General features: G+C 46.4%; 1 protein-coding gene across 1 annotated transcript; it reads right to left on the bottom strand.

Moving 5' to 3' along the window:
* Nucleotides 1-967: 967 nt before the first annotated feature.
* On the bottom strand, nt 968-22,577 carry rnf216 (ring finger protein 216). Its single transcript, XM_034089432.2, is given in 18 exon segments — nt 968-1,339; nt 1,341-1,558; nt 1,866-1,935; nt 3,437-3,659; nt 5,496-5,593; nt 13,128-13,206; nt 13,442-13,590; nt 13,712-13,849; nt 14,130-14,180; nt 14,267-14,400; nt 15,062-15,173; nt 15,263-15,424; nt 16,668-16,773; nt 16,946-17,022; nt 17,438-18,712; nt 19,339-19,460; nt 19,893-20,007; nt 22,480-22,577. Coding segments are annotated over 17 exon segments (3,249 nt in total). The 5' UTR covers nt 19,960-20,007; nt 22,480-22,577; the 3' UTR covers nt 968-1,171.
* Nucleotides 22,578-22,703: the final 126 nt, after the last annotated feature.

The raw sequence follows: 22,703 nt of genomic DNA, 5'->3' as shown, positions 1-22,703 counted from the left end.
TGTCTTTGTTAAATACACATCATCTCATTCACGAGGGCTCGGCTGGTGTTAGAAGATGCTGAATCTGATTAAGTCTAATTCTGGCTCTCATACACAACATACCGTCTGGTACCACCCATGACTAAAACCATTAGGACCCCAGGGCTATAACGGGGGTTCGCTGAGCCACCGTTATAGTCTGCAGGCAGAAACAAGAGGCTGTGAGTGTGTGTGCGTGTGTGTGTGTGTAGCAAAATGATTTGTCACACCAGCACACTTGGCTGAACAAAGAAGTCTCCTCTCTCGGTAACATCACAAAGCCTGGCTGTTGCTAAGCATAGATTGGCGGAAAGCACCCGCTCTGTCATGTGATTGGTTCATAGCCTGAGGGCTCAGTTATCATGACTCAGCCCCTTTTTCCGCAGGGAGGGGGGGGAGAGAGACAAAGGGGAGAGAGGGACGCAGAAAGGTAATAAGAAGCAAGAAAGGATATTTAGCTTTTTGTAAATAGCGAAAACATTCAAAAGGGGCCCGAATATGCTTTTTTGTGTGTTGTAGGTTTATGTGCATAAATATGGTCTGCAAAGGGAGGGAGTTTCTCTCCCACACACTCCCCCCCCCACCTGCAACGCCTCCATTGGACCCCTTTGGTTACTTCGGTAACATGGTGAAATAACTATGGAACATTCACGCTTCTATTGGCTAGCGCTCCAACACATTGTACGTGACAGGCTAAGGGGCGGGACATCTCTAAGCGGTTGACCAATCACAACAGAGCCAGCCAGCTGACCAATCAGAGCAGACTGGGCTCTGGTTTCAGACAGAGGGTGAAAAGAGGTGCAGGCAGTATGAGAAAAATAAAGAGCTCTTTGAACATTAAAGCATGGAGACATGTCCCAGTAGAGACACAACACACAATATGGACCTGGACATGAGGAGAATGTGTCCTCTTTAAAAAGTACAACTCGTATGAACTGGAAACTCAACCCAACGTTAACAGAACTCTTTATTCGAAAACGGTGTGGTCTCACACCTGTTACACAAAAGATTGAGAAGGGAATGCTAACAGTTTTTCTTTTCTTTTTAAATTATGTTCTCAAAAATATCTGTATAAACTGGGAATACACATTGATGCTTGCTGGAATCGATACAAAATATTGTGGAAAACGGCACTGAAATGAGAAGCAGTGTGTTAGAAGCGTCTGTAGTAGCGGTGGGGGGGGCCGTAGTGCATCGGCAGGTCCATCATGTCCATGTTTTGGGGGAGAGGCGGGTGTACGGGAAGGTTTGGGTGGTGGTGATGGTTGTTGTTGTTATTGTTCATGGGGGCCAGGTGTGGTAGAAGGGGCACGTAGGGGGACCGGGGGCAGTCTGGGTAGAATCACCTGCTGGAACATCCTGCCCTGCGGTGGAGGAGCAGGGGGGAATTGGGCGTGGGGGGGGACGAAGAGGGGAGCCTGGACTGCCAGCGGGTGAGGGGGGGGGGCCGGGACGGGGTCCTCTGCCGCCGGGCCCACTCTGGGTCGCTTCACCTCGGTGATCGGCTCCGGGGGGGGGCCGACCCGCTTCCCCGAATTATCTGAGGAGAAGAAGAAGAAGAAACAAGGGGGGGTTAGTAAAGGACTTCCTGTCCGGTTTTCTAGCTGATGTCAGACTTCCTTCGCCTTCTTTCCACAAACACTTTGAGACAACCCAAACACAGGAAGCACTCGGCTGCCTGTTTATAAGACTTTATAAATAAATACTGTTGTAAAGACAAAGAACAATAATGCAACGGTGCAACATGTCCCTGCCAACGATCAGTTTAAGAAAAACAAACATGACAAACAAACAGATCAGTTGTGAATAGATTTCAGTTCCCAGCGAGCATCAGACTCTCGACTGACCGGAGCTCTTCTTGTTCAGCTCGGCCTCGCCTTCCTTCTGGATCACTTGAATGATTCGCTCGTCGTCTTGCTGCAAAAACAAAAACACGGAACTTGTTCATATTTCCAATCGGACAAAAACGGCATCAACATTATGAGAGTGAATGAAACTCTGGCTGTTCCCCGGTAATAACAGAAACATCATCGCCACGCTCCGAGGCAGATAGGCCTGAAGCTGGTAACGCAGATATACAAGAGCTCCAGCCAACATAGTGCTCGTTTAGCTGCGGGCTTGATGTGTCCGCCGAACAATGCGAGGTCAGAGCTTCTGTGGGGGGGGGGGGTGCTGCAGCTAGTCATAACAACATGCTTATGTAGTCCCAATAAACCAGAGCTGAATCGAACATGCTCGTCTGCTATTGATGCTCGTCTGTTGTCATATTGTGTTCCTTTTCTTGTGTGCGACAAAGAGGGCAAACAGAATTTCGACAATAGTTAAAATGTTTGTTTTTAAATGCTAAAACGGCAAAATAAATTGTAATGGTTTGGATCACATCGGTGGATATTGATATTATGCAGCTACGACTCCAATCTTATTCTACACAAACTATAACACACATAACATATTTCAAAGTCGATCGAGAGGCAATAAAGCTTTGAACTATTCAGTTCAGCCCCAATATGTATGTATTTGTAGCCTAATGAAATACACTTTAATGCCAACATGAAGCTAGTTAGATGAGTCAGATCTTCCTACTCTCACTCTTGACACGAAAACCTTTTAAATAATCAAATGAAGGCCCTGCGGTCGGCAGTTTGATCTATCTGTTCTTGGCGTTGCGCCCGGAGACTGGCTGCTGGCTCCTCTCTGGAGTTTCTGGGTTGTCTGCAGCTCATTAACAGCTCGGGGACTAATTGTGGTTTCTGGGTGCCAGGGATACTGCAGCCAGGTAACCGTGGGCGACCACAGAATCAGATGGTCAGGGTCACAGTGCAGCGAGAGTTAATGAGCATATCTGTGAGAGGGCAACACAAGGAATAGAGTGGCGCGGGAATGAGTCTGAAACCCGGAAATGAGTTAGCGTCTCTCGTTCCCTCGTCTCAAAGTCAACGTGTTCTTGGTGAGACGCCTTCGATCAGCTCTGTGGTTAACAAGAGTTTAAGAGATTTTACGTTTTGTTCGAGGGCATAAAATATGCAAAACATTAGCCACCTTTAGCTTAGCGGCGGTGACGTGAAGTCATGTGACCGTGATGCAGTTCCTTTATAGCCTAACGTTAGCCTTCGACATCTAGAGATTGCATTTATGCTTTAACTATTGTAAAGGTGGTTAATATGTGGAGAGTATCCTGCTGAACAAAACGTGTAAGTATCTTAAATGTGTGCTAGTCGTAGATCGGAATCGTTTGCAATACTCCCATCGAGTGACTCCCAATCCCATTGGCTTTTAGGGGAGCAGCCCTTGGGATGCAACCTATGGGTTGTCACTCCACCACTCTACAGGGAATGAATGAGTAATGTTATCCTTCAAAATAAGAGCGCGCGTGTGTGTGTGTGTGTGTGTGTGTGTGTGTGTGTGTGTGTCAGTGTACCGTGGGGTCGGTCCAGAGCGAGCACTTGCGGCAGTGTCTGCAGGGGGCGCCGGGCGAGCGCGCGTGTTGGCAGAAGTGGTTGTATCCGGTGATGGGCTCCCTGCACAGGTAACACATGAAGCTGCCGCAGCGACACGACATCCGGTTACAGCCCTCGGACTTCACCAGGCCCGTGGCGCACTTCACACACTTCCTCACCCGGGCCGCCGTCATGCGCTCCTCACTGGGGACAGAGGGGAGATAAATGAATAAGGCCATTTTATTTCTATAGCATTTTGCAACACAAGGCAATTCAAAGTGCTTTACAAAAATGAAAAACATTAGAAACATTAAAAAGCAAAGATAATAAAACATGAATACATGAATAAAAGTTACAGTGCAGTGCAAGATGTGAATAGTTGCGGCAGTTTTCTAACTTTTTATATTCCTTTCATCTAAATAAAGGAGACGCTAAATAAAAACATGACGGATAAACGTCCTTCTTCTGCATGTCTCAGTCGTCTTTGTGTTTCTTGAAGTGAGATATTTAAAATCTGGAGCTCAGGTTTGTTTTCCTTGTAGGCATTAACAAAAAGTTAGTCAGAGGCAAACACATGAAACGTGTGGAATGAGGTATAGCCGCAACACTCATTTGAAATAAAGGTGAAATACTTTTTTTTTGCTGCCTTTTATTAAATCAAATAATGTATATGATATTCTTGTGATTTATATCTCTCGTTTTTAGTCCTATTTCCTTTGATGTGGCTCAAAACCGCGCCTTCTATTATTCCGTCTATACTTATTTTGATTCGAGTTTTCATCGTTCATGACTCGAGTAATCTTATTTGTGAAGAACTCGGATATCTGGAGGTAAACGACACATTTCTCATTTCAGTGTTCTGGCACTTCCTTTCAGTGAATCTCACGAAGAATCCACTGATTTAAAATATAAAGGTCTTTATATAAAAGCAGGGTGTCTGCAGGAATCCTGAAGTCACATGTAATCCCTTTGAAGACCTTTTTTAAGACCCTTTCCGTACATTGTAAGACCTCATCGCCACTTCGAGTTCTAACCGGTTACCTTGGCGACACACTTCACCTCACATTGACTATACAGTATTGATGGTCCTTCCTCCTTATCTTCCAACCATTTGGACGCAGACTTGCATTTCCCCATAACGACGTTGTTTAACACCCGGCGTAAACGGACCTTCACGCTATCAAGCAGTGAGCGTGCGATGTCCTGTTCAGATGACGTCAAACCCAACGGGAAGCCATCAATAAACTACAGAACCACACTACACACCTACGCCATGATTACATTCAGGCAGACTGTAGAACACAACCTCTCTGGACCATTTATATACTTAGTGAAAACAAGCTACACAATGTAATACCTTGGAAAATGCCGTTTAATACTTTTTAATATACTTAATTTTCGCTAAATTGATTCATCAACTTCTAATACTTTTAAGACCCCGCGGACCCCCTCTTGTAGCTCTGTTGTCTGTCCACTGATGCGCCTTCAGCTCTTTGCATTTAAGGGATTATATGAGGTTCCTCTGTCCCGTTGAAACCGTCAGCTGCTCTGACGTTTCTACCAGAACACTTCCTGTCTCTTTCAGCACCAGGAAGTAAGAAGATCTGTGTTTGGGCTCAAAACAGGAAGTACTGCCCGTGTGCCTCCTGGGCCACAGGAAGCAGCCGGCCTCTCCACTTCCTGCACTGTTGTCCGTGAAACCGAGCTTTGAGCTTACCCAGCATCCTCTCTGGGTGAGGAGTGGAGAGGACATCGAGAGAAACGTCTTCCAAGATGTGTTCTTGTTTGCAAGCTGGTATAATCTTTAATTGTGTGAATGTGTGCCGTCCTGATTCCAATCTTACCCTGTTGCCGTTTAAACTACTGAATTAAAAAAGGTCCATTTTAGCTTATCTTAATTTATAACAATAGATCTCTTAGCAGCATCGTTATATGTATGTATCAAGAGTTTCGTAACCTTTCCTCGACCCAAATATAACACGTATAATCCTATGGTGTCTGTATATGACGGCTCAGCGTCCGTGTGTCTCGTTTACTTACAAGAGCACCCTCATGCCGATCTCGTCTCTCTCCAGGACCTGCTCACACGTCTTCCCCATGTGCTGCTTCCACTGGACGTGACACTTCCTGCAGCTCTCCTGAAGGAACACACGACACAGAAGAAGAAGAGAGTGAAGAGCGATTTGTTTCAGTAAAATCTCCTCATAAAATGTATTTAGATTTAGTTATCCCAGAAACAGGATTTAAACGATGTATAAAATAGAATTATATTTGCTGCTGCTAGCATTAGGTTGCTCTGTGAAAAACAACGTGCATCAAGACGGCGGCACACGGCTCAACCGAAAACCATAATTTAAGCATCCTTCTCTTCCTTAGCGGAAACATCTGTGACTGAGACCAGGAGTCTTTGGTTCACCAAAATCGGTGACTAGCAGATGTATCAGAAGTGCAGTTAGCGCATTTTATTTGTTCATACGTGTTAGCTTGTAACGAGCAATGGCTGAACAGGCGTTCGTGGTTGTGAAACACACACACACACACACACACACACACACACACACACACACACACACACACACACACACACACACACACACACACACACACACACACACACACACACACACACACACACACACACACACACACACACACACACACACACACACACACACACACACACACACACACACACACACACACACACACACACACACACACACACACACACACACACACGTTAAACTAAATGTAATCGCGGGCCACATTCGCATAGAGGTTGCACTCAAAGGGCCGGTTGTAACTATATAAATATATATATAAAATAATGTATTATATTACATTATTGCCTCTGAATTGGCTTATTATTGGATAGGGTAATAACTTTGTAATTAACTACGTCTGAAAGCAGAAGTCCAGGGCAAATAATTGCAAGTCTCTTCAGTGCGCATGTCACAAAACGAGATGCATTGTGGGACATGTAGTCGTACGTGACTGAGGGTTTTTGCATATAAAAAAGCCATATGGATAAATCAACAAGGTTAACAACTCATTTATTTAATATATCACCCAATTACTAAGATTTCATTCATCCCGCACCGACTGCCCCTCCTCTGACTCCTCCAGTTCCTGCTGAATAAGAACATTCTCCATCGTCTGCGCTATACGCTGCTGCCACTGCAGGGTCTTAGACTTGCACAGCTAGGTGTGGCTCTCCCTGCAAATGTGTATGCATGTGTGTGTGTGTGAGTGACTGCAGCAAGATTGGCTCGCCGCTGACTGTTTGGTTGCCTAGAAACAGCAACTCCATCCTCTTTCGCCGTGTCAACGCGAGAAACACCCACACAGACACGTTAGCTCGGGGTTGCCTCCCTCGCTAACCCTCAGCTAAGTGGTGTCCCCATTAATATTTGAACCGTTCACCTAATATTGAATAAGAGGCATGGGACGGGTGATGCTGTGTGATCCACATCGCCACGACAACCCTGAACCTGGGGAGGAAAGGTCACAAACACACACCCTCTGCGTCCACTTCCTGCAGCCAGTGTGTGTGTGTGTTATTCTGTCATCTCAGGCCTGCAGCTCCCGGAGATGTGTGTGTGTGTGTGTGTGTGTGTGTGTGTGTGTGTGTGTGTGTGTGTGTGTTTGCAAGGTCAGCCAGAGGGTGTGGAACTGGAGTTTTCCTTGGCATTTGGATGGGGTTTGCTTGGAAAGACTTTACGCAGGCACACGAGGTCCGTTAAAAGTGGAACTGTGGCAGCTTCAGGCAAAGGAGGAGACATTTTTCAGGCTATGTTCACATTTTTGGATTCCTAAAGGGAGTGTCCATGAAACAGACTCTGGTGATGAATCAGTAAAACGTGGTTCTGTAGAGGAGGGGGAGAAAGCGGACTCATGTGTCAGACAAAGCCCCGGGAGGCAGAGCGGGGGAAGACCGCCCCCTAGTGGTAACCTAGACACCAGGCAGAGTCACACCACAGGAGAGAGAGAGTGACAGAGTGTGTGTGTGAGCCTTGTTTGACACGCTGTTGTAAAAGCAGGAACACACCTGAGGTCTTATAGCTCGGCTAAAAATACAGCCGGTGACGTCGAGCTGAAACTCTTCCTCGGGGCGTGGCTTCCCCCCCCCCCCCCACAAGGGTGTCTGATTTCAATAAAGCGAGAGTGGCTGAAATGTGACCAAAAGGTTGCACACACATTTAGACTGAAGCACTGTTTCTGAGCCAGTCCTGGAATGAGTTCACCCCAGGTACGTTGGAGGGTCTCGAACACGTCCACAGTGTAATGGTGAATGTTCTTCAAACATGTCTTAATATTTCTCCTTGTCCTTTGAAGATTTCAGACTTGATCTGACAATAAAGTATTATCGTATCGTAGTTTGAATCTTGTCTCTACCTCCATTCACTGCATCCCACCCCCTTGGGTGCCCCCCCACCCGGTATCACCTTCCTCACCTTCATTCATACCTTTTCTTTGTAACTCTTCAGTGGTGCAGGCTGCAGCTGCCCTTATAAGGCAAGCAGCTTGCAGAGTGTCTGATGGGAGGGGGAGGGGGGGCTGCATCGAGTGTGCACGGGTGTGGTTATTTTTTTCCGCGTGCTGTGGTGGGGAGGCGGCTCTTACTGCAATGGAATCATCGTGCAGCTGTGGTAATGCATGAGATCTCACAGATTTATCTGGCATACATTTTGACATTCCTCCACATGAAGCAATCACACTGGAGGAACAAGGATGTCCAAATGCCCTCATGACCACATGTGGAAATCATTATCAGGAGGGGGGGGGGGGGGGTCAGACAGAGCCAGGGGAGAGGAGAGAGAGAGGGAGGAGAATCTGGGTCATTTCCATCTGAACCACATTTGAAACGAAGGAGGAAGTGTCAATCAAAAAGCAGCATGAGGGGAGTGGAAAGCCGGCCAATCATAAGGCAGTGTGGGGAGAGGGCGGGTGGGCTTTACAGGAAGTGTGTCAGTTACATAATGAAGCCTGACCACAAGCTTGAACCGGGCTTATGCTGAAACAAAAAGTCAAATAAACATAAAAATAAGAGCTAAAACGGATCGTCTTGAGAACATAAACGGAACCACAGAGGATTCACTTCCTGATTCCTACAAAATGTAAAAGAGGAAGTGACTTGTGATACGTTTCTGTTACCTTACATATTACAAAATATGCTTTTTATTCTGCTATTCTTATTTTCCCGTCACTTCGCTGTTCATTTCCTCATTACGGGTGGATTAAGTATTTCTGATTCAGACTCCGACATGACTTGAAGAGGAAGTCACTTGTGTTCATTTTCTGTTACACAAAACAGCACCGGCCTCGTTTCCTTCTCAACTCAAAAGTCACTATAATGCTGTAAACAACATCCAACATGCATTCATTCCAGGAGATCCACATCTGTGGCTTTCTGGTTGCAGATTGACGACATTCAGAACAGAGATCTGGAACATGTCTTTTTGTATTGTTGGGTGTGTGAGTGTGTGTGTGACGGGATGCAGCTCTGCAGCGACTCTGCAGCAACACACACTGTAGACCTCTGGCTCCCTCTACAGGTGAACGGAGGGAACAGCAGGGCAATCATTCTCCCCTCGCTTTCTGATTCATAAAACCTGACAAGTCCGTTCTACAAATTGTGTCGTTCTGTTGATTTTTAAGCATTAAAATGTAGAAAAAGTAATATTAGGGACAGCAGGAGCATCACAACATACAGTTGATCTCAAACTAGATGCCAGAGGAAATAGCGCAGGCTGGACAAAGTCAGCAGATGTAATAATAAAACGTTATACTGACAAGAGACAGAAGAGCTCTGTGCGTTAGCGGAGAAGTCTGTAAACAGATCAGAAACACTAAAAAGGAGAACGTGGTTTACGGGAAGTGCTCGAGGCGACACGATCCACAGCGTGCATAAGACGATCAAATCACTGTCTGCCATGGACACGTTTTCTTACACGGTTACATTTACCTTAGAGCTTTGGTTGGTTTAATTATTCGTAGTTAAGTAGAAGACGGTTTTAAAATAATGTCTTATATAATATGATCCTTAATCAAACTTGAATCATCCATTTTATGTTAAATGTCATTTAAAATTGGGTATTTCATTACTTTAAATACATTGGTGATTAACCTTTTACTTAAATAATATTTTCGATGCAGGTCTTTCAATTTTTATCACCCATGATTGAATGTATTGATAGCATTAATGTGTGTGTGTGTGTGTGTGTGTGTGTGTGTGTGTGTGTGTGTGTGTGTGTTAGTGTAGCAGAAGCGAGTGAGACACAAAAACAGAAACAAAAAGAGACACAGAGACAAAGAAGGGCGTGGTGAGAGGGAGAATATGAGTGTGTCTGCTATATAACGGGAGATTTGAGACAGGCTTCCATGGGACGGCCTTGGCAGACACAAAGCATCGCCCCCCCCTGCATTCCTCAGACAGAGGGAGGAGACGGGAGATAAACAGAGAGTGGAGACCTCGCCTCGTGGAACCGTTTCATCCTCTCTTCGTCCATCTTTCAAATCGCGTATTTAGATTAGTTTCTGTTCGGAGGGAATACGTGAGTCCCGAGCAAGTATGGCAACACGCACGCACTATAGAGCCGTGCAGGAACGAGTCCTAAAACGCAGGCATTAGTCAGCATTTTAGCACTTCTGGTTCCCTTGTGTTAAGTCAATGTTACTTTAATATGTTTTGGTTCGATGCCTGAAGTAAGTTCTGAAGTACACAAGCTGAACAAGTTAAACAACAATGAGACGTCATCACGCCGAACATTAGCCGCATTTAGCTTAGCGGTGGTGGCGTGAAGTCATGTGACCGTGCTGTCGTTCCTCGATAGCCGAACGTTAGCCTTTTACTTCTGGTGGTTGCAGTTACGCTCGGTAAGTGAGCGGTGTTAATATGTGGAGATTATCCTGCTGAACAAAACGTGTTCGTATCACATGTGTGTTTGCCACACATCTTACTTTCTGAAACATTGTAAAACCCAAAAGGGAACTCTTGCTGGATCCATGTGCTGATAACTTGTGGTTAGGCTTACAAACATACGTCACCACTCCACGAGTAACCAGGCGGTGTTCTCAGAACAGCTTCAAAGTTGTGTGACACACTTTATATCGCAACGATCGCAATCTACGCAACAAAAGTGGCTAAGGTGAACACTGCATTATACAGACAAATAATATATGTGGGATGTTTTCACGATCAAAGTGACGTTAGTTTACTAGCGTCAAAAAGGAACCCAGCATTGATTGTATAGGGTTGTTTGAGCAGCCTGTACAGCAAATGATTGCTGCTATCAAGCTAGCGAACAACGGCAATCGTGACTTCTGCAGAGGGCACGGCAGCAGCGTGAGATACGAGACGCTTTCGTGTTGGAGTGCAGTGGAGGGAGGAAAGTGTCCGAATCGAGACGCAGCGTCCGTCCGTCCGCCTGCTGTCTGGGCTTCACTCGTGATCTCCGGCCAAGTGGACGCCGCACACAGGGCTTTTACGATGGACTGAATTATTGATGATGTTGAAATCAAATCCAGTTCTCTCTTTTGTACAGTGTGTGATTTAACTCAGAGGATGCATGTATTGTGCGAGAGCCAGAGGCATATTCGTATACAGTTATTGTCAGGGTTCATACACCTTTTCACTAATGGTTTTCAATGACTTCTCCAGGACCTTTACCTCATTTTCCATGACCTGAATAATTACTTTCTCAGCGGTACCACTGAACATTTTAACATGGAACAGGAAAATAAGGTCTGCATCTGAAACATGTCGTGCCTCTCTACAACAAATCCAATAGGCTTACTAGCTTCTACGCGCTGAAGCAACTCAAATCTCTCACTAGCAAAATACCTCGACAGTTAAATGCCATTTTACGTTTCATTATTACGATACAGTATTTATTATCATTATAGTATTACTATTTCGGCAATTAGATAAAATAGAAATTATATTTGATGCAACTTTAGTTACATTTCCAGGACTTTTCCAAAACTTTGGGAAAAATATTGTTTTCCATGAGTTTTCCAGGTTTTCAATGACCGTAAGAACCCTGCGTTGTGTGTCGAGGAAACACAGTAGCAACACAACACCGTGGGAAAGTGTTAAAGGTCCACGTCATGGCCATTTCTACTGATCATAATTCCATTGTTGAGGTCGACTAGAATAGATTTACATTGTGCCATTTTCCAAACTCACATTGGTTTCTCACAGCATCTCTGTATAGTATGTGTATTCACTCTCTGTCCTAAACGGCTTGTTGGAGCTCCGGCCCCCCTCCCTGTGAGCCCAGTGTGCTCTGATTGGTCGAGAAGCTGACAGGCTTGTTGCTGCTCGCACACACACACACACACGCAGACACACACACTGCTGCGATCTGCTGCAAGGAGCAGACAGGCTTGGCGATACAGCGAGAACAAGCGAAACTCATCCTGAGCACACAAACACTCACAGCCGAAGTAAAAACAATAAGTGTGGCTTGATATCGAGTAAGAAAAAGGTTTATATAACGCTGTGAGCACGCGTCTGTGGAGAGCATTTCTCCGTGATCCCAACTTAGCAGCCCGAAAAACGTTTATCCATTTAAACAGTAGTCGTGGTAGATACCTTGTTTGTTTTAAACATCATAAATACACAAACAACACTGAATGCTTACAGGTTGTGTACCCGAATCTCCCGCTGGTCCAAACAAAGTAGGAACAGCATCGTTCTTCAGCGCCCTACGCTGAGCATATCCGGCATGAATTCTGAAAGGTTTGGGAAGCTTTGTTTCGTGAAAGGCTGGCAGAGGGTGCGGCCTCTGGGTATTCACACGTAGCGATGCCCAGGAAGAACATGAGAAATCTCCAACGAGGCGTTTTGGGGCGGTATTTTGTACGGTACGTCCACACAGCAGCGTTAACAAAAATCTTGGAGGTGGGCGTGTCTGAAGCTCGGGGATTTTTTGCGAGCAACGCGACCAACAACCAATCACATGAATCTCCCGCCCCCCGACATACAAAGCAAAAAACTACTACTGTCTATGGTGCTATTTTATGCTACATTCCATGCTGGCTAAATATACTGTCTATGCCTGCTAGCAATGTTAAGACGAAGTACACTGGATATAAACTCCCTAAACAGGCGAAAACCTACCAGTTTCCCCCACTGTCTCTGCCACCTCTCCATGCCTGGTTCCTCCGGTCTGTATCCCGGTAGGTGAAGAGGGACTGGTCATAAAGAGCCGGGTGATTTGCTCCCGCAATAACTCATTTCTCCTCCATTTTGTTAGGAATATAGAAATGAACTGCGGTATGTCTCTCCCAGCTTACACGCGGTTTGATTGGCTAGCGCTTGTACCGTCAGATTTGCATAAATGGGATTTGATTGGCTGATGCTTCCACCTCAGCCCGAGATGCCTGGAAATCTCCGCTTTGCTTCCCACAATGCAGTTCGGCGAAAAGCGAGGCAAAGTGACGTCACCCCGTTCAAAGTGAATGGGCAGAAGCGTTGGAAGATTTTTTTAACACTGCTGTGTGGACGGGCCTTTAGAGTTGTACTCCCTACAGGGTGTACTGAGGGTTTGACTCTGCAGACCGTTTACATGCAGACAAACCTTCATAACACAAGGGGACGGGTCAGAACCGGAGAAGCATGACGTGGGCTCTTTAAAAGACCTGAATAAACACAGAGAAGTGACTGACCTTGCGGCAGCGAGGGTTGGGGCAGCTGAACAGAGACATGTTTTTGTCCAACAACGCTGGGAAAGTGCAGAACGGACACCTGAAAGGAAAAAGAGAGGACGGAGGGAAAGATATGACGCTTTGCATTTGAGACACAGGCACAAGAAGCATATCATAATCAACAAGGAGACACTTCACTTCCCTTACCAATCCCTTTTATAGAGCTTAGTAAGTATGCAATACCTTTTAAGACCTTTTTTAAGACCCTTTCATACATTTTAAGTATGACAGACACACACACTGACAGACACACACACTGACAGACACACACTTACCGCACGAGTTCATCAGCGCAGGTGGCAGCGACCGCCTCCTCCGCCTGCCTCTCGTAGTATTTGCACAGGATGTTCTCTGGCAGGACCTTCTCCAGCTCACACACCGGGTAGGAGCACGGGCAGCCGCTCTCCATGCAGCTCAGCTCCGACTGCAGCAACACACACACACACACACACACACACACACACACACACACACACCGTCATCACACGTCTCCTGGCAACGTCAGCATGTCATGTCTAACTGCGAGAAGAACAAAGTGTGTGTACCTTCCCCGAGCCGAACACGGCCTCCTGAGCGTATTTCACGAGGCACTCTTTACAGAACAGATGTCCGTCTGAACACTGCGTCATTTTCTCGAACGCAAACTCCCCGTAGCAGCAGCCGCACTCGATCAGCTGGCCGTCCTGGAGAAGAATCACACGGACACATTTCATACAGCTCAGATGCTTAACTAAGCTGTTCCACACTTCAGGGCTCATCGTTGTCCGTTCAGTCGAAGTCTCAAAGGGAATTAACCTCGAAAGCAACTATTCTGAAAATATTTTAAAAGTACATTTCTTTCAGCGAGGAGGAACTCGCCCCACACTTGAAATAACTTCAATTAAGTGATTTTATTTGCTTGTTCTGCAGTTTGTGTCATTGTGAAGGTGATTTCAGTTTGGTGAACGTATGCGTGCTTCTTACCATCTTGTACTCGTCTTCATTGACCTGCAGAGCCAGTAGGAAGTCCTCATGCTGAAGAGAGAGAGAGAGGTTAACTGGGATATCACATGACCATTATTTAATTGAGAACTCCTCCGTAGAGCCAGCTGAGCGTGTACCTCGGCCCACTCCTTGGCCTTCTGCTGGTAGAAGGTGAGCTCATTCTGCACAGAAGCTTCCAGACTGTTGTACGTCCTGCAGTAGCGTCGGTCGCTCTCCAGGAAATACATCCTCTTCTCAAACTTCACAGAGCCTGCTGGAGAGAGGGAGGCCAGTGAGTGATGGGACAGCTGGGGAGCCATGGCAACATCCATCACCGACGGCAGACAGGCACCCACCCCCGAGCTCCATCATCCAGGTTGACCCCACCCCCACCCATCCATAAATCAGCCCCTTAACAGCAAACTAAAAACAGCTTTTCAAGAACAGAGGGCGTTTCTCAATGTCGAGGAAGGATGCTCCAGAGCCACTATTTCAAGCATACTACGTCATCGAGTGCCGCCGAAGGACTGTTCCAATGTCCAGCATACTTGGAATTCTACCGAGACTGCATATGTGTGGACTCCGGTCTTAAAATCCCCACAATGCTTTGCGCACGGACCAATTTCCAAATCTTTGGCGGAAATCCCGCTCGCATATGACGCACACCCGTTAGCCTGTTCCAACATTCTTTGTTTTCCAAGGCTAGGAAGGATGCTTGCCTCGCTTCTGAAGCAAGTGACATGTGCTACCAAGCAAGCGTCCTCGACATTGAGAAACACCCAGAGGCTATAAAATGTCCTCCCATGATGCACCTGCACGTTGACACCGAAGCCTTAGCGAATGGAAGAAGCACTTAAACAAACAGCTGCTTGGTTTAAAGGAACCACACAATGGGGTTCGCAGTTATTAGAAGTGTTGATAAGTTTGTTCACCGTGCTCAAAATGAAAGTCGACGTAGCAGCGCTCGGAGGAGGCGGCTCGGCTTCTTTTTCTCTTTCCTTCTTTGCCTGATTCCTGCCACTTCTTCAGCGCTTCACATAAGGCCTGCAATGAACGAAGCACATGTGTGAACAACCCACGTAAGTAAAAAGAAAGAGACGGCAGTGCTCAGACGAACCACAGGCCTCAGGCACCTTGCGTGTGATTGCATAGTGTCCCTTCAGAGCGTTGAGGGACCATTTGATGTCCTGACAGCTGAGCATCCTGAAGTCTGCCATCAGCAGGTCGGCCGCCTGCATGGACGCCTCCAGCCCCACCGTGCCCAGCTTGTTGAAGTCAAACAGGTCTTCGGTCACCTGGAAGGACCCAACACAGACGCATCAACACTTGACTCGAACACAAGACATCTGATTCAAAAGCAACTAAAGAAATCATTACATCAGATTGGAATAGAGCGGATCAGGGATGACGCATTTACCCGGAAGTAAGCTGCTGGTTCCCTCGACAGAAAGCAACGGTGTTTTCTCCATAGGATTTTAAAAATAGCTGGAAATAAGATCTGTGGGAAACTAACCTGTTTGATAAATGCACATTTTGTTCAGCCGGATAATCTCCACATGTCTACTTTTATCATTTTCTAATCATAAATCTAGTCGCCAGAAGCAAAATGCTAACGTTATGCTATAAAGGAACGACAGCAGCAGCACGACTTCAACGTCACGCCGACTTGAGATCCATATTCAAAAGGTTGAAGCGTTTGTTTCAACAGCTTGCAGGAGGCAGGGACTTGCTTTCAAGCAGAAACTTAGAGGAGTGTTTACGTGTTCGGCGTAATGACGTAAAACGGCCTCGACAACTTCTGTAGTCCTATTCAGCCACTCGGTAACAACCATCGTTTTTCAGACACGTAAACCCTTCTGAAATCACCAGCGGGGTCGATGGCTGCTGATGTGTTCAATGTCGTAGAACAAAACGTGATCCGTCTCTTCAACGTGTTTCAACCACAGACCTGATTTCCAGCTATTTTCCTAAACTATGGAGAGACCCCGTTGGCTCTGAGACGAGGGAACCGGTAACATGCTGACTCACTTCCGGGTTTTAGGACTCGTCACGGCAACACTCTATAGACACTGTGCAACGATAGTGATTTGACAGCCTTTTGCAGCTGAATCATCAGGTGGCCACACACACACACACACACACACACACACACACACACACACACACACACACACACACACACACACACACACACACACACACACACACACACACACACACACACACACACACACACACACACACACACACACACACACACACACACACACACACACACACACACACACACACACACACACACACACACACACACACACACACACACACACACACACACACACACACACACACACACACACACACACACACACACCACACACACACACACACACACACACACACACACACACACACACACACACACACACACACACCACACACACACACACACACACACACACACACACACACACACACACACACACACACACACACACACACACACACACACACACACACACACACACACACACACACCTCTGTCTGGGTGTCTCCAGACTCCAGCAGGATGCTGGTGGGGGCTAGGTTTGCTGCGCCCCCGCCCCTCGGATACTCCGGGTTCTCCAGCAGCAGGTTACAGATGCTGAGGACGCGGCAATAAGAGAAAGGAAATCACTTACTCATCATAAAGCTAAGCCAGAAGACAAAGGACAAAATCATTCAACAGGTCTTTTTGGAATTTCCTGAAAACCTAAATCAGCTTCTTACTCCTCACTTAATATGAAGTACTGTAGAAAAGAGTTGCTGCTTCTTACACATTCAAGTCCATCACAGTATTAGTTTGGATCAGTTCTGCTACATAGGCTTCCAGGACGTCTGGGAAAAGATCCAACTGTAGAGGCAGACGGAGTTAAACAGGAGGTGAGGATCGGTTATACCACAACGTAAATCATTCAGTCATCAAATACCAACTACTCATATCATGATGTCGATAAGCCGTGCAGAACATGCAAATACGTGAACTCTTGGTGATGCCGGGGTTGAATCTGAAAGTCTTAAGATAAAAATGCTTTTTTGTTGAAGGTCTCACATTTAATAATTTTGTATCCTTCATAATTTACTTTGAGTTGAGAAAGTTATTACATTAGTCATTTTATTTATTTCGCTTTTTTTTTTAATTTAAATTGTGTCAGCTGTTACTTATTTAGCCTTGGACTCTTAGTCCTGTATCAAATGGATCTTTTTCCGCCACCAGCTGATATCAAAACAAACATATTGAGTCTGAATGCACACTGTGTGGTACTCACCACCCCAGTGATGAGGGCTCTGACGTGGGGCAGCAGCTCGGCCCTCCCTCCTGCTGCGGAGGGGCCGGGCCTGGCGTCCTCGATCCGGGGGGCGTCCTCCGCAGCGGGCGGCACGGCCACCAGTCCCAGGGCGGGGTTAACTCTTTCTGGGTTTGGAGCCGGAACGAGACGAGCGTTTCCCCCGGCAACCAAAGCTGCGGGAGCTGGAGGAGCGTTCAAGACCAAGTTAGGGGCCCGGATGTGGAGGCTGATGGGGCCCCGCTGGTGGGACCAGGCTGCTGGGAGCCCTCCGGAGGGGCCGGCCTGCGGGGGGGCGTTGGGAAGGTGCTCCCCGGGCGCTTGGCTCCCTAAGATGATCCGGTGACCCGCCTCAGGAGGGCCCAGTCTCTCCGGGGCTGCAGCTATTAGCACTGCAGGGGGGGCGGCCGGGAACACCTGAGGGGGGGGAGGGGGGTGGGCTGCAGGCTGGGCAGGGGCCTGAGCCAGGGGCCGCAGCTCTATCTGAACGAGGTTCCCCTGCAGGCGGTTGAACAACACCGGCTGCAGCACGTTCTGAGGCCGGAGCTGCAGCTGCGGAGCCGAGGCCTGGGTGCTCGGATGCTGCGGAAGAACCACTATTTTGACCCCTGACACGATGACGCGCTGCTGTACGGTGGTGGTGGTGGGGGGGGGGGGCTGTGAAGACGTACCGGGCTGAGACAGCGTCCGCGTTTGAGCAGAGGAAGTGCTGGCCTGAGGGTTGTCATGTGACTGAGCGCTCGCCTTGTCTTTAGTCTTAGTCGAAGAACATGATGCAGAACGATAGCGAGTGGCACTGAAGGAGGAACTCGCCCCCCCCCTGACTGAAGAGTGTGTGAGTCCAGATGTGCTGGGCTGAGGCAGATGTATTCCTGGTGTAATGGATGTGTTGGCGTTTGCAGAGGTAGATGGGGTTTGGATTGGAACTGCGTGGGGTTCCTCTTTTGCGTGTGCTGGCGTACCGTCCTGGTGCTGCGAGTTCCTGTTGGGTTTTGGCTGAGAGTGTGTGTGTGACGAGGTGCCGGGGTGTGACTGTGTGTATCCACTCGTCTGCACCGCTGTGTGTGTCCGTGCGGCCAGCCTCGCTGCGGAGGAGCTGGCTGTGGCGTCTCTGGAGGTAGAGGGGGCGGGACCAGGGTCCGCTGAGGGAACCCCAGGAGTGTCGCTACTGTGATCGAAAACTTGAACCGGGACACGCAGCGCCCCACTCCATTTGGCGGCTGGGCGAATCACGTGTTTGCGAGCAGGTGTGAGCGGCTACAGGAAAACACAGGAAGCAAGAGAGAGGAGTGGATAGATGAATGGAAACAAAGACGATACTTCTGCAGCTGCTGTTATCGATAGGAGTCCATGACAGCTGTCTATCATAATACAAGGTTAAACTTGTCTAAAAAGTTTACAAGTGTTGTACAAAGTAACAGGGTACTAGGGGAGCGTAATTCATCAGAATTGTATCATAGTCTCAATATCGGAGTATTGCAATACTAAAGTATAACATCTGAGTGAACTATTTTGGAGCTGCATAGTGATCCGGCCTGCTACTGCTATTCCTGAGACTTAATATTACATTGCATTTAGCTGGTGCTAAGGGAAGCCATAAGGGTTCAAACTAAGGGCAACACTAAGGACACTTAGTGAGCAGGACTGGAGAGGCTTCCCTGCTAGTCTGTGTGCTCTTTCAGTCGCAGCAGTAATTAGTCTTCATCTGAGTGTGTCCTGATCACACCTGCCGTCACTTCCTCCAATCAGGAGCCTCTGGTGACCGGCAGGCGAATGCTCATTAGCCCTCTAGGGGGCAGTGTTTGGGCGGCACAGGGAATTCACAACAGCAGGGATCCTCTTTGATACATATAACAGATGAAAGAACAGCGTTTATCACTCACCTCTAATATGCTGACGTCGTCATCATCGGGAACTAAAACAGGGCTGCTCGGCACCAGAGTCACGTGCTCCTCGTCCGAGTCATCGGAGATGGTGATGAGCTCCCTCTTACGGGAGCGCGAGCCTACAACCAAGGAGTACATATTAGGGTTTGTTTATTGTGTGGCTATTTATGATTATAAGTGTGTGAACAAGAGGAAGAAAGAGATTATATATTATTAGAAATGTTTATATAAATATATACACCCATACATATATATATAATATATACATACACTCGGTACAGCCCTTTTAACTTAGCATGTAATAATGGCTGTTGTGTAGCACGCCGAAGAGCGAAGTTTCTTATCACTAGAAAAACCACAACCTTGAAACTATGTCTAGATAATATAGTTTACTATGTTGTCAAACCAGGGTCAGTACGACAGAAAGCACGTCAGCCTGGTTCTGAAACGACATTGTCACATGTAAATAGCAGCATAGGGTAGGAGGCCAGTTGTTGTCACAAACCGTCACTAGAATATATCTCACTGTTGATATTCACAACACATCTCACCTTGGCTGCGGTGGATGTTGAAGCTCGCCAGGTGAATGACTTCATCATCGCTGCCTCCATCTGCCATCGTGAAACTAAACTGTCCTGCAACCTGTCACTGCTCAATCAATACCATCTACACACACACACACACACACACACACACACACACACACACACACACACACACACACACACACACACACACACACACACACACACACACACACACACACACACACACACACACACACACACACACACACACACACACACACACACACACACACACACACACACACACACACACACACACACACACACACACACACACACACACACACACACACACACACACACACACACACACACACACACACACACACACACACACACACACACACACACACACACACACACACACACACACACACACAATAAGGGTTGTTACTGTAAAACAGAAGTGGAAGAAGAACTCGGATCTTTTGCCAAAGTAGCAATACTACATGGTAATATTATGTTACAAGTAAAAGTCCAGAATACAAAATTGTACACAAGTAAAAGTACAAAAGTATTGGCATCAAAATATTCTTCAAGTACAAAAAGTAAAAGTAATAATTTTCCAGTGGCCCCTATCAGATTTTTACAATACTTATTATTAATGAATTAATATTAATGTTGCACTTGGTATTTTATATTATTTATTATAAATGTATACCTGCAAATTAGCGGGTTACTAAATTGGTCAAATAAATATAGTGAAGTAAAAAGTAAGAAATGGCCTGCAAAATGTAGTAAAATAGAAGTACAAGTAGCATAACGTAAAAAATACTCAAGTGAAGTATCTCAAACTTGTACTCAAAAAGTACAGCCATTGAGTAAATATATATTGTTACTACCCACCACTGTGTAAACACTCACCGGCCACTTTATGAGGTACATCTTGATAGTACCGGTGTTTGACACACTTTTATATTCAGAACTGCCTTAATTCTTCGTGGCTTAGACTCAACAAGGAGCTGGAAACATTGCTCAGGGATGTTGGTCCATATTGAGCACCAAAAGTTCTCTATAGGATTTAGATCAGGTGACTGTTGAGGTCATTTGAGGACAGGGAACCCATTGTCATGTTCAAGAAAGCAGTTTGACACGATGTGAGCTTTGTGACATGTCCTGCTGGAAGTAGCCTTTAAAGATGAGTACACTGTGGGCATAAAGGGAGGGATATGGGCGGCAACAATACTCAGGTGGGCTGAGGCGTTAAGACGGTGCTCAATAGGTAACAAAGGGCCTAAAGTATACCAAGAACATATCCCCCACACCTTTAACCACCACCTCCAGCCTGAACTGTCGATACAAGGCAGGGTGGATCCACGCTTTCATGTTGTTTATGCCAACTTCTGACTCGACCGTCTGAACGTCGCAGCCGAAATATAGACTCATCAGACCAGGCAACAGTCTTCCAATCTTCTATTGTGCAACTTTGGTGAGCCCGTGCAAATTGTAGTGTCAGTTTCCTGTTCTTAGCTGACAAGGTTCGACATGATGTGGTTCAGAGATGGTCTTCTGCATACCTTGGTTGTAACGAGTGGTTATTTGAGTTGCTGTTGCCTTTCTATCATCTTGAACCAGTCCATTCTCCTCGGGCCTCTGGCATCAACAAGGCATTTTGGCGTAGAGAACTGCTTCTCACTGGATATGATCTCTTTTCCTGACCATTCTCTGTAGACCCTAGAGATGGTTGTGCTTGAAAACCCCAGTCGATCAGCAGTTTCTGAAATACTCAGACTAGCCGTCTGGCACCAACAACCATGCCACGTTCAAAGTCACTTAAAATAACCTTTCATCCCCATTCGGATGCTCTGTTTGAACTACATGCCTACATGCATTGAGTTGCTGCCTTATGATTGGCGGATTAGATATTTGCTTTAGCGAGCCGTTGCACAGGGGTACCTGATAAAGGGGCCAGTGAGTGTGTAACCTTACCAAATAAGACTAATAAAGAACTCATATGCCACGCTGCAGTTGTCATGCAATCATAAGAGAACTTAACAAAGAGGTACTTTAAAATAAAACTGAAATCTTAACACAGGGAGCAGGGTTAAGGGATGGGGATTAGTCTCTCAATCTAGAATCAACATGAGGTAGCTAACAGAAAGTTGTTTGATTGTGTTTGCTGACCTGATCGTACAAGAAACAGTCACTCCGTCATTTTGTCTCACTAACCCAGCCCTAGTTGTGCTTGATCTGATCAAAGTTGGCATGAAATCAATGCAAATCTTTCATTTTGATAAACTGCAGACGTGATGCAACACTGCATATATGGACTTGTATTCAGTTGATAAAAGTGACAGTAGTCTTAACACAGTGAGGTTTTCTTAATATTTCAGATCTTGAAGTTAAAAACAAACATGTCAGAACAGAAATCGATCATTTCCGCGCAGAACAAAATGCTTTTAAGCTAAGCTAATGTTAGTTAGCTTGCTAGCTAGCTAGTAGGTTAAGTACTTAGCTCACTAATGTCGGGGTTTCTACGGATTACATTGCTTCAAAACGACAGTTAACAGTTTAATAACTAGGTTTAAACAATACACATCCAGAAACGTACCATACCGCAGCTGGGTGGTGGAGAACCAACACAAAACACCCTCTTGATGGACTGGCTTTCGGTGAATATCGAAACAAACTGCCAAAACAAGAACAGTACCGACGTCACGCACGGCACCCGTCGCTCGCTATGTACGGCTGTTGAACTCTGGGAAATGTAGTTTTTACGTTACTCAGTTGCTGTGGTCACAATGTAACTCAAAACAAAACCAAATAACTTGATAT

Source organism: Pseudochaenichthys georgianus, chromosome 8 (assembly GCF_902827115.2).
Source record: "Pseudochaenichthys georgianus chromosome 8, fPseGeo1.2, whole genome shotgun sequence".
Taxonomy (NCBI): Eukaryota; Metazoa; Chordata; class Actinopteri; order Perciformes; family Channichthyidae; genus Pseudochaenichthys; species Pseudochaenichthys georgianus.
This window is presented reverse-complemented; position numbering and strand designations above follow the sequence as displayed.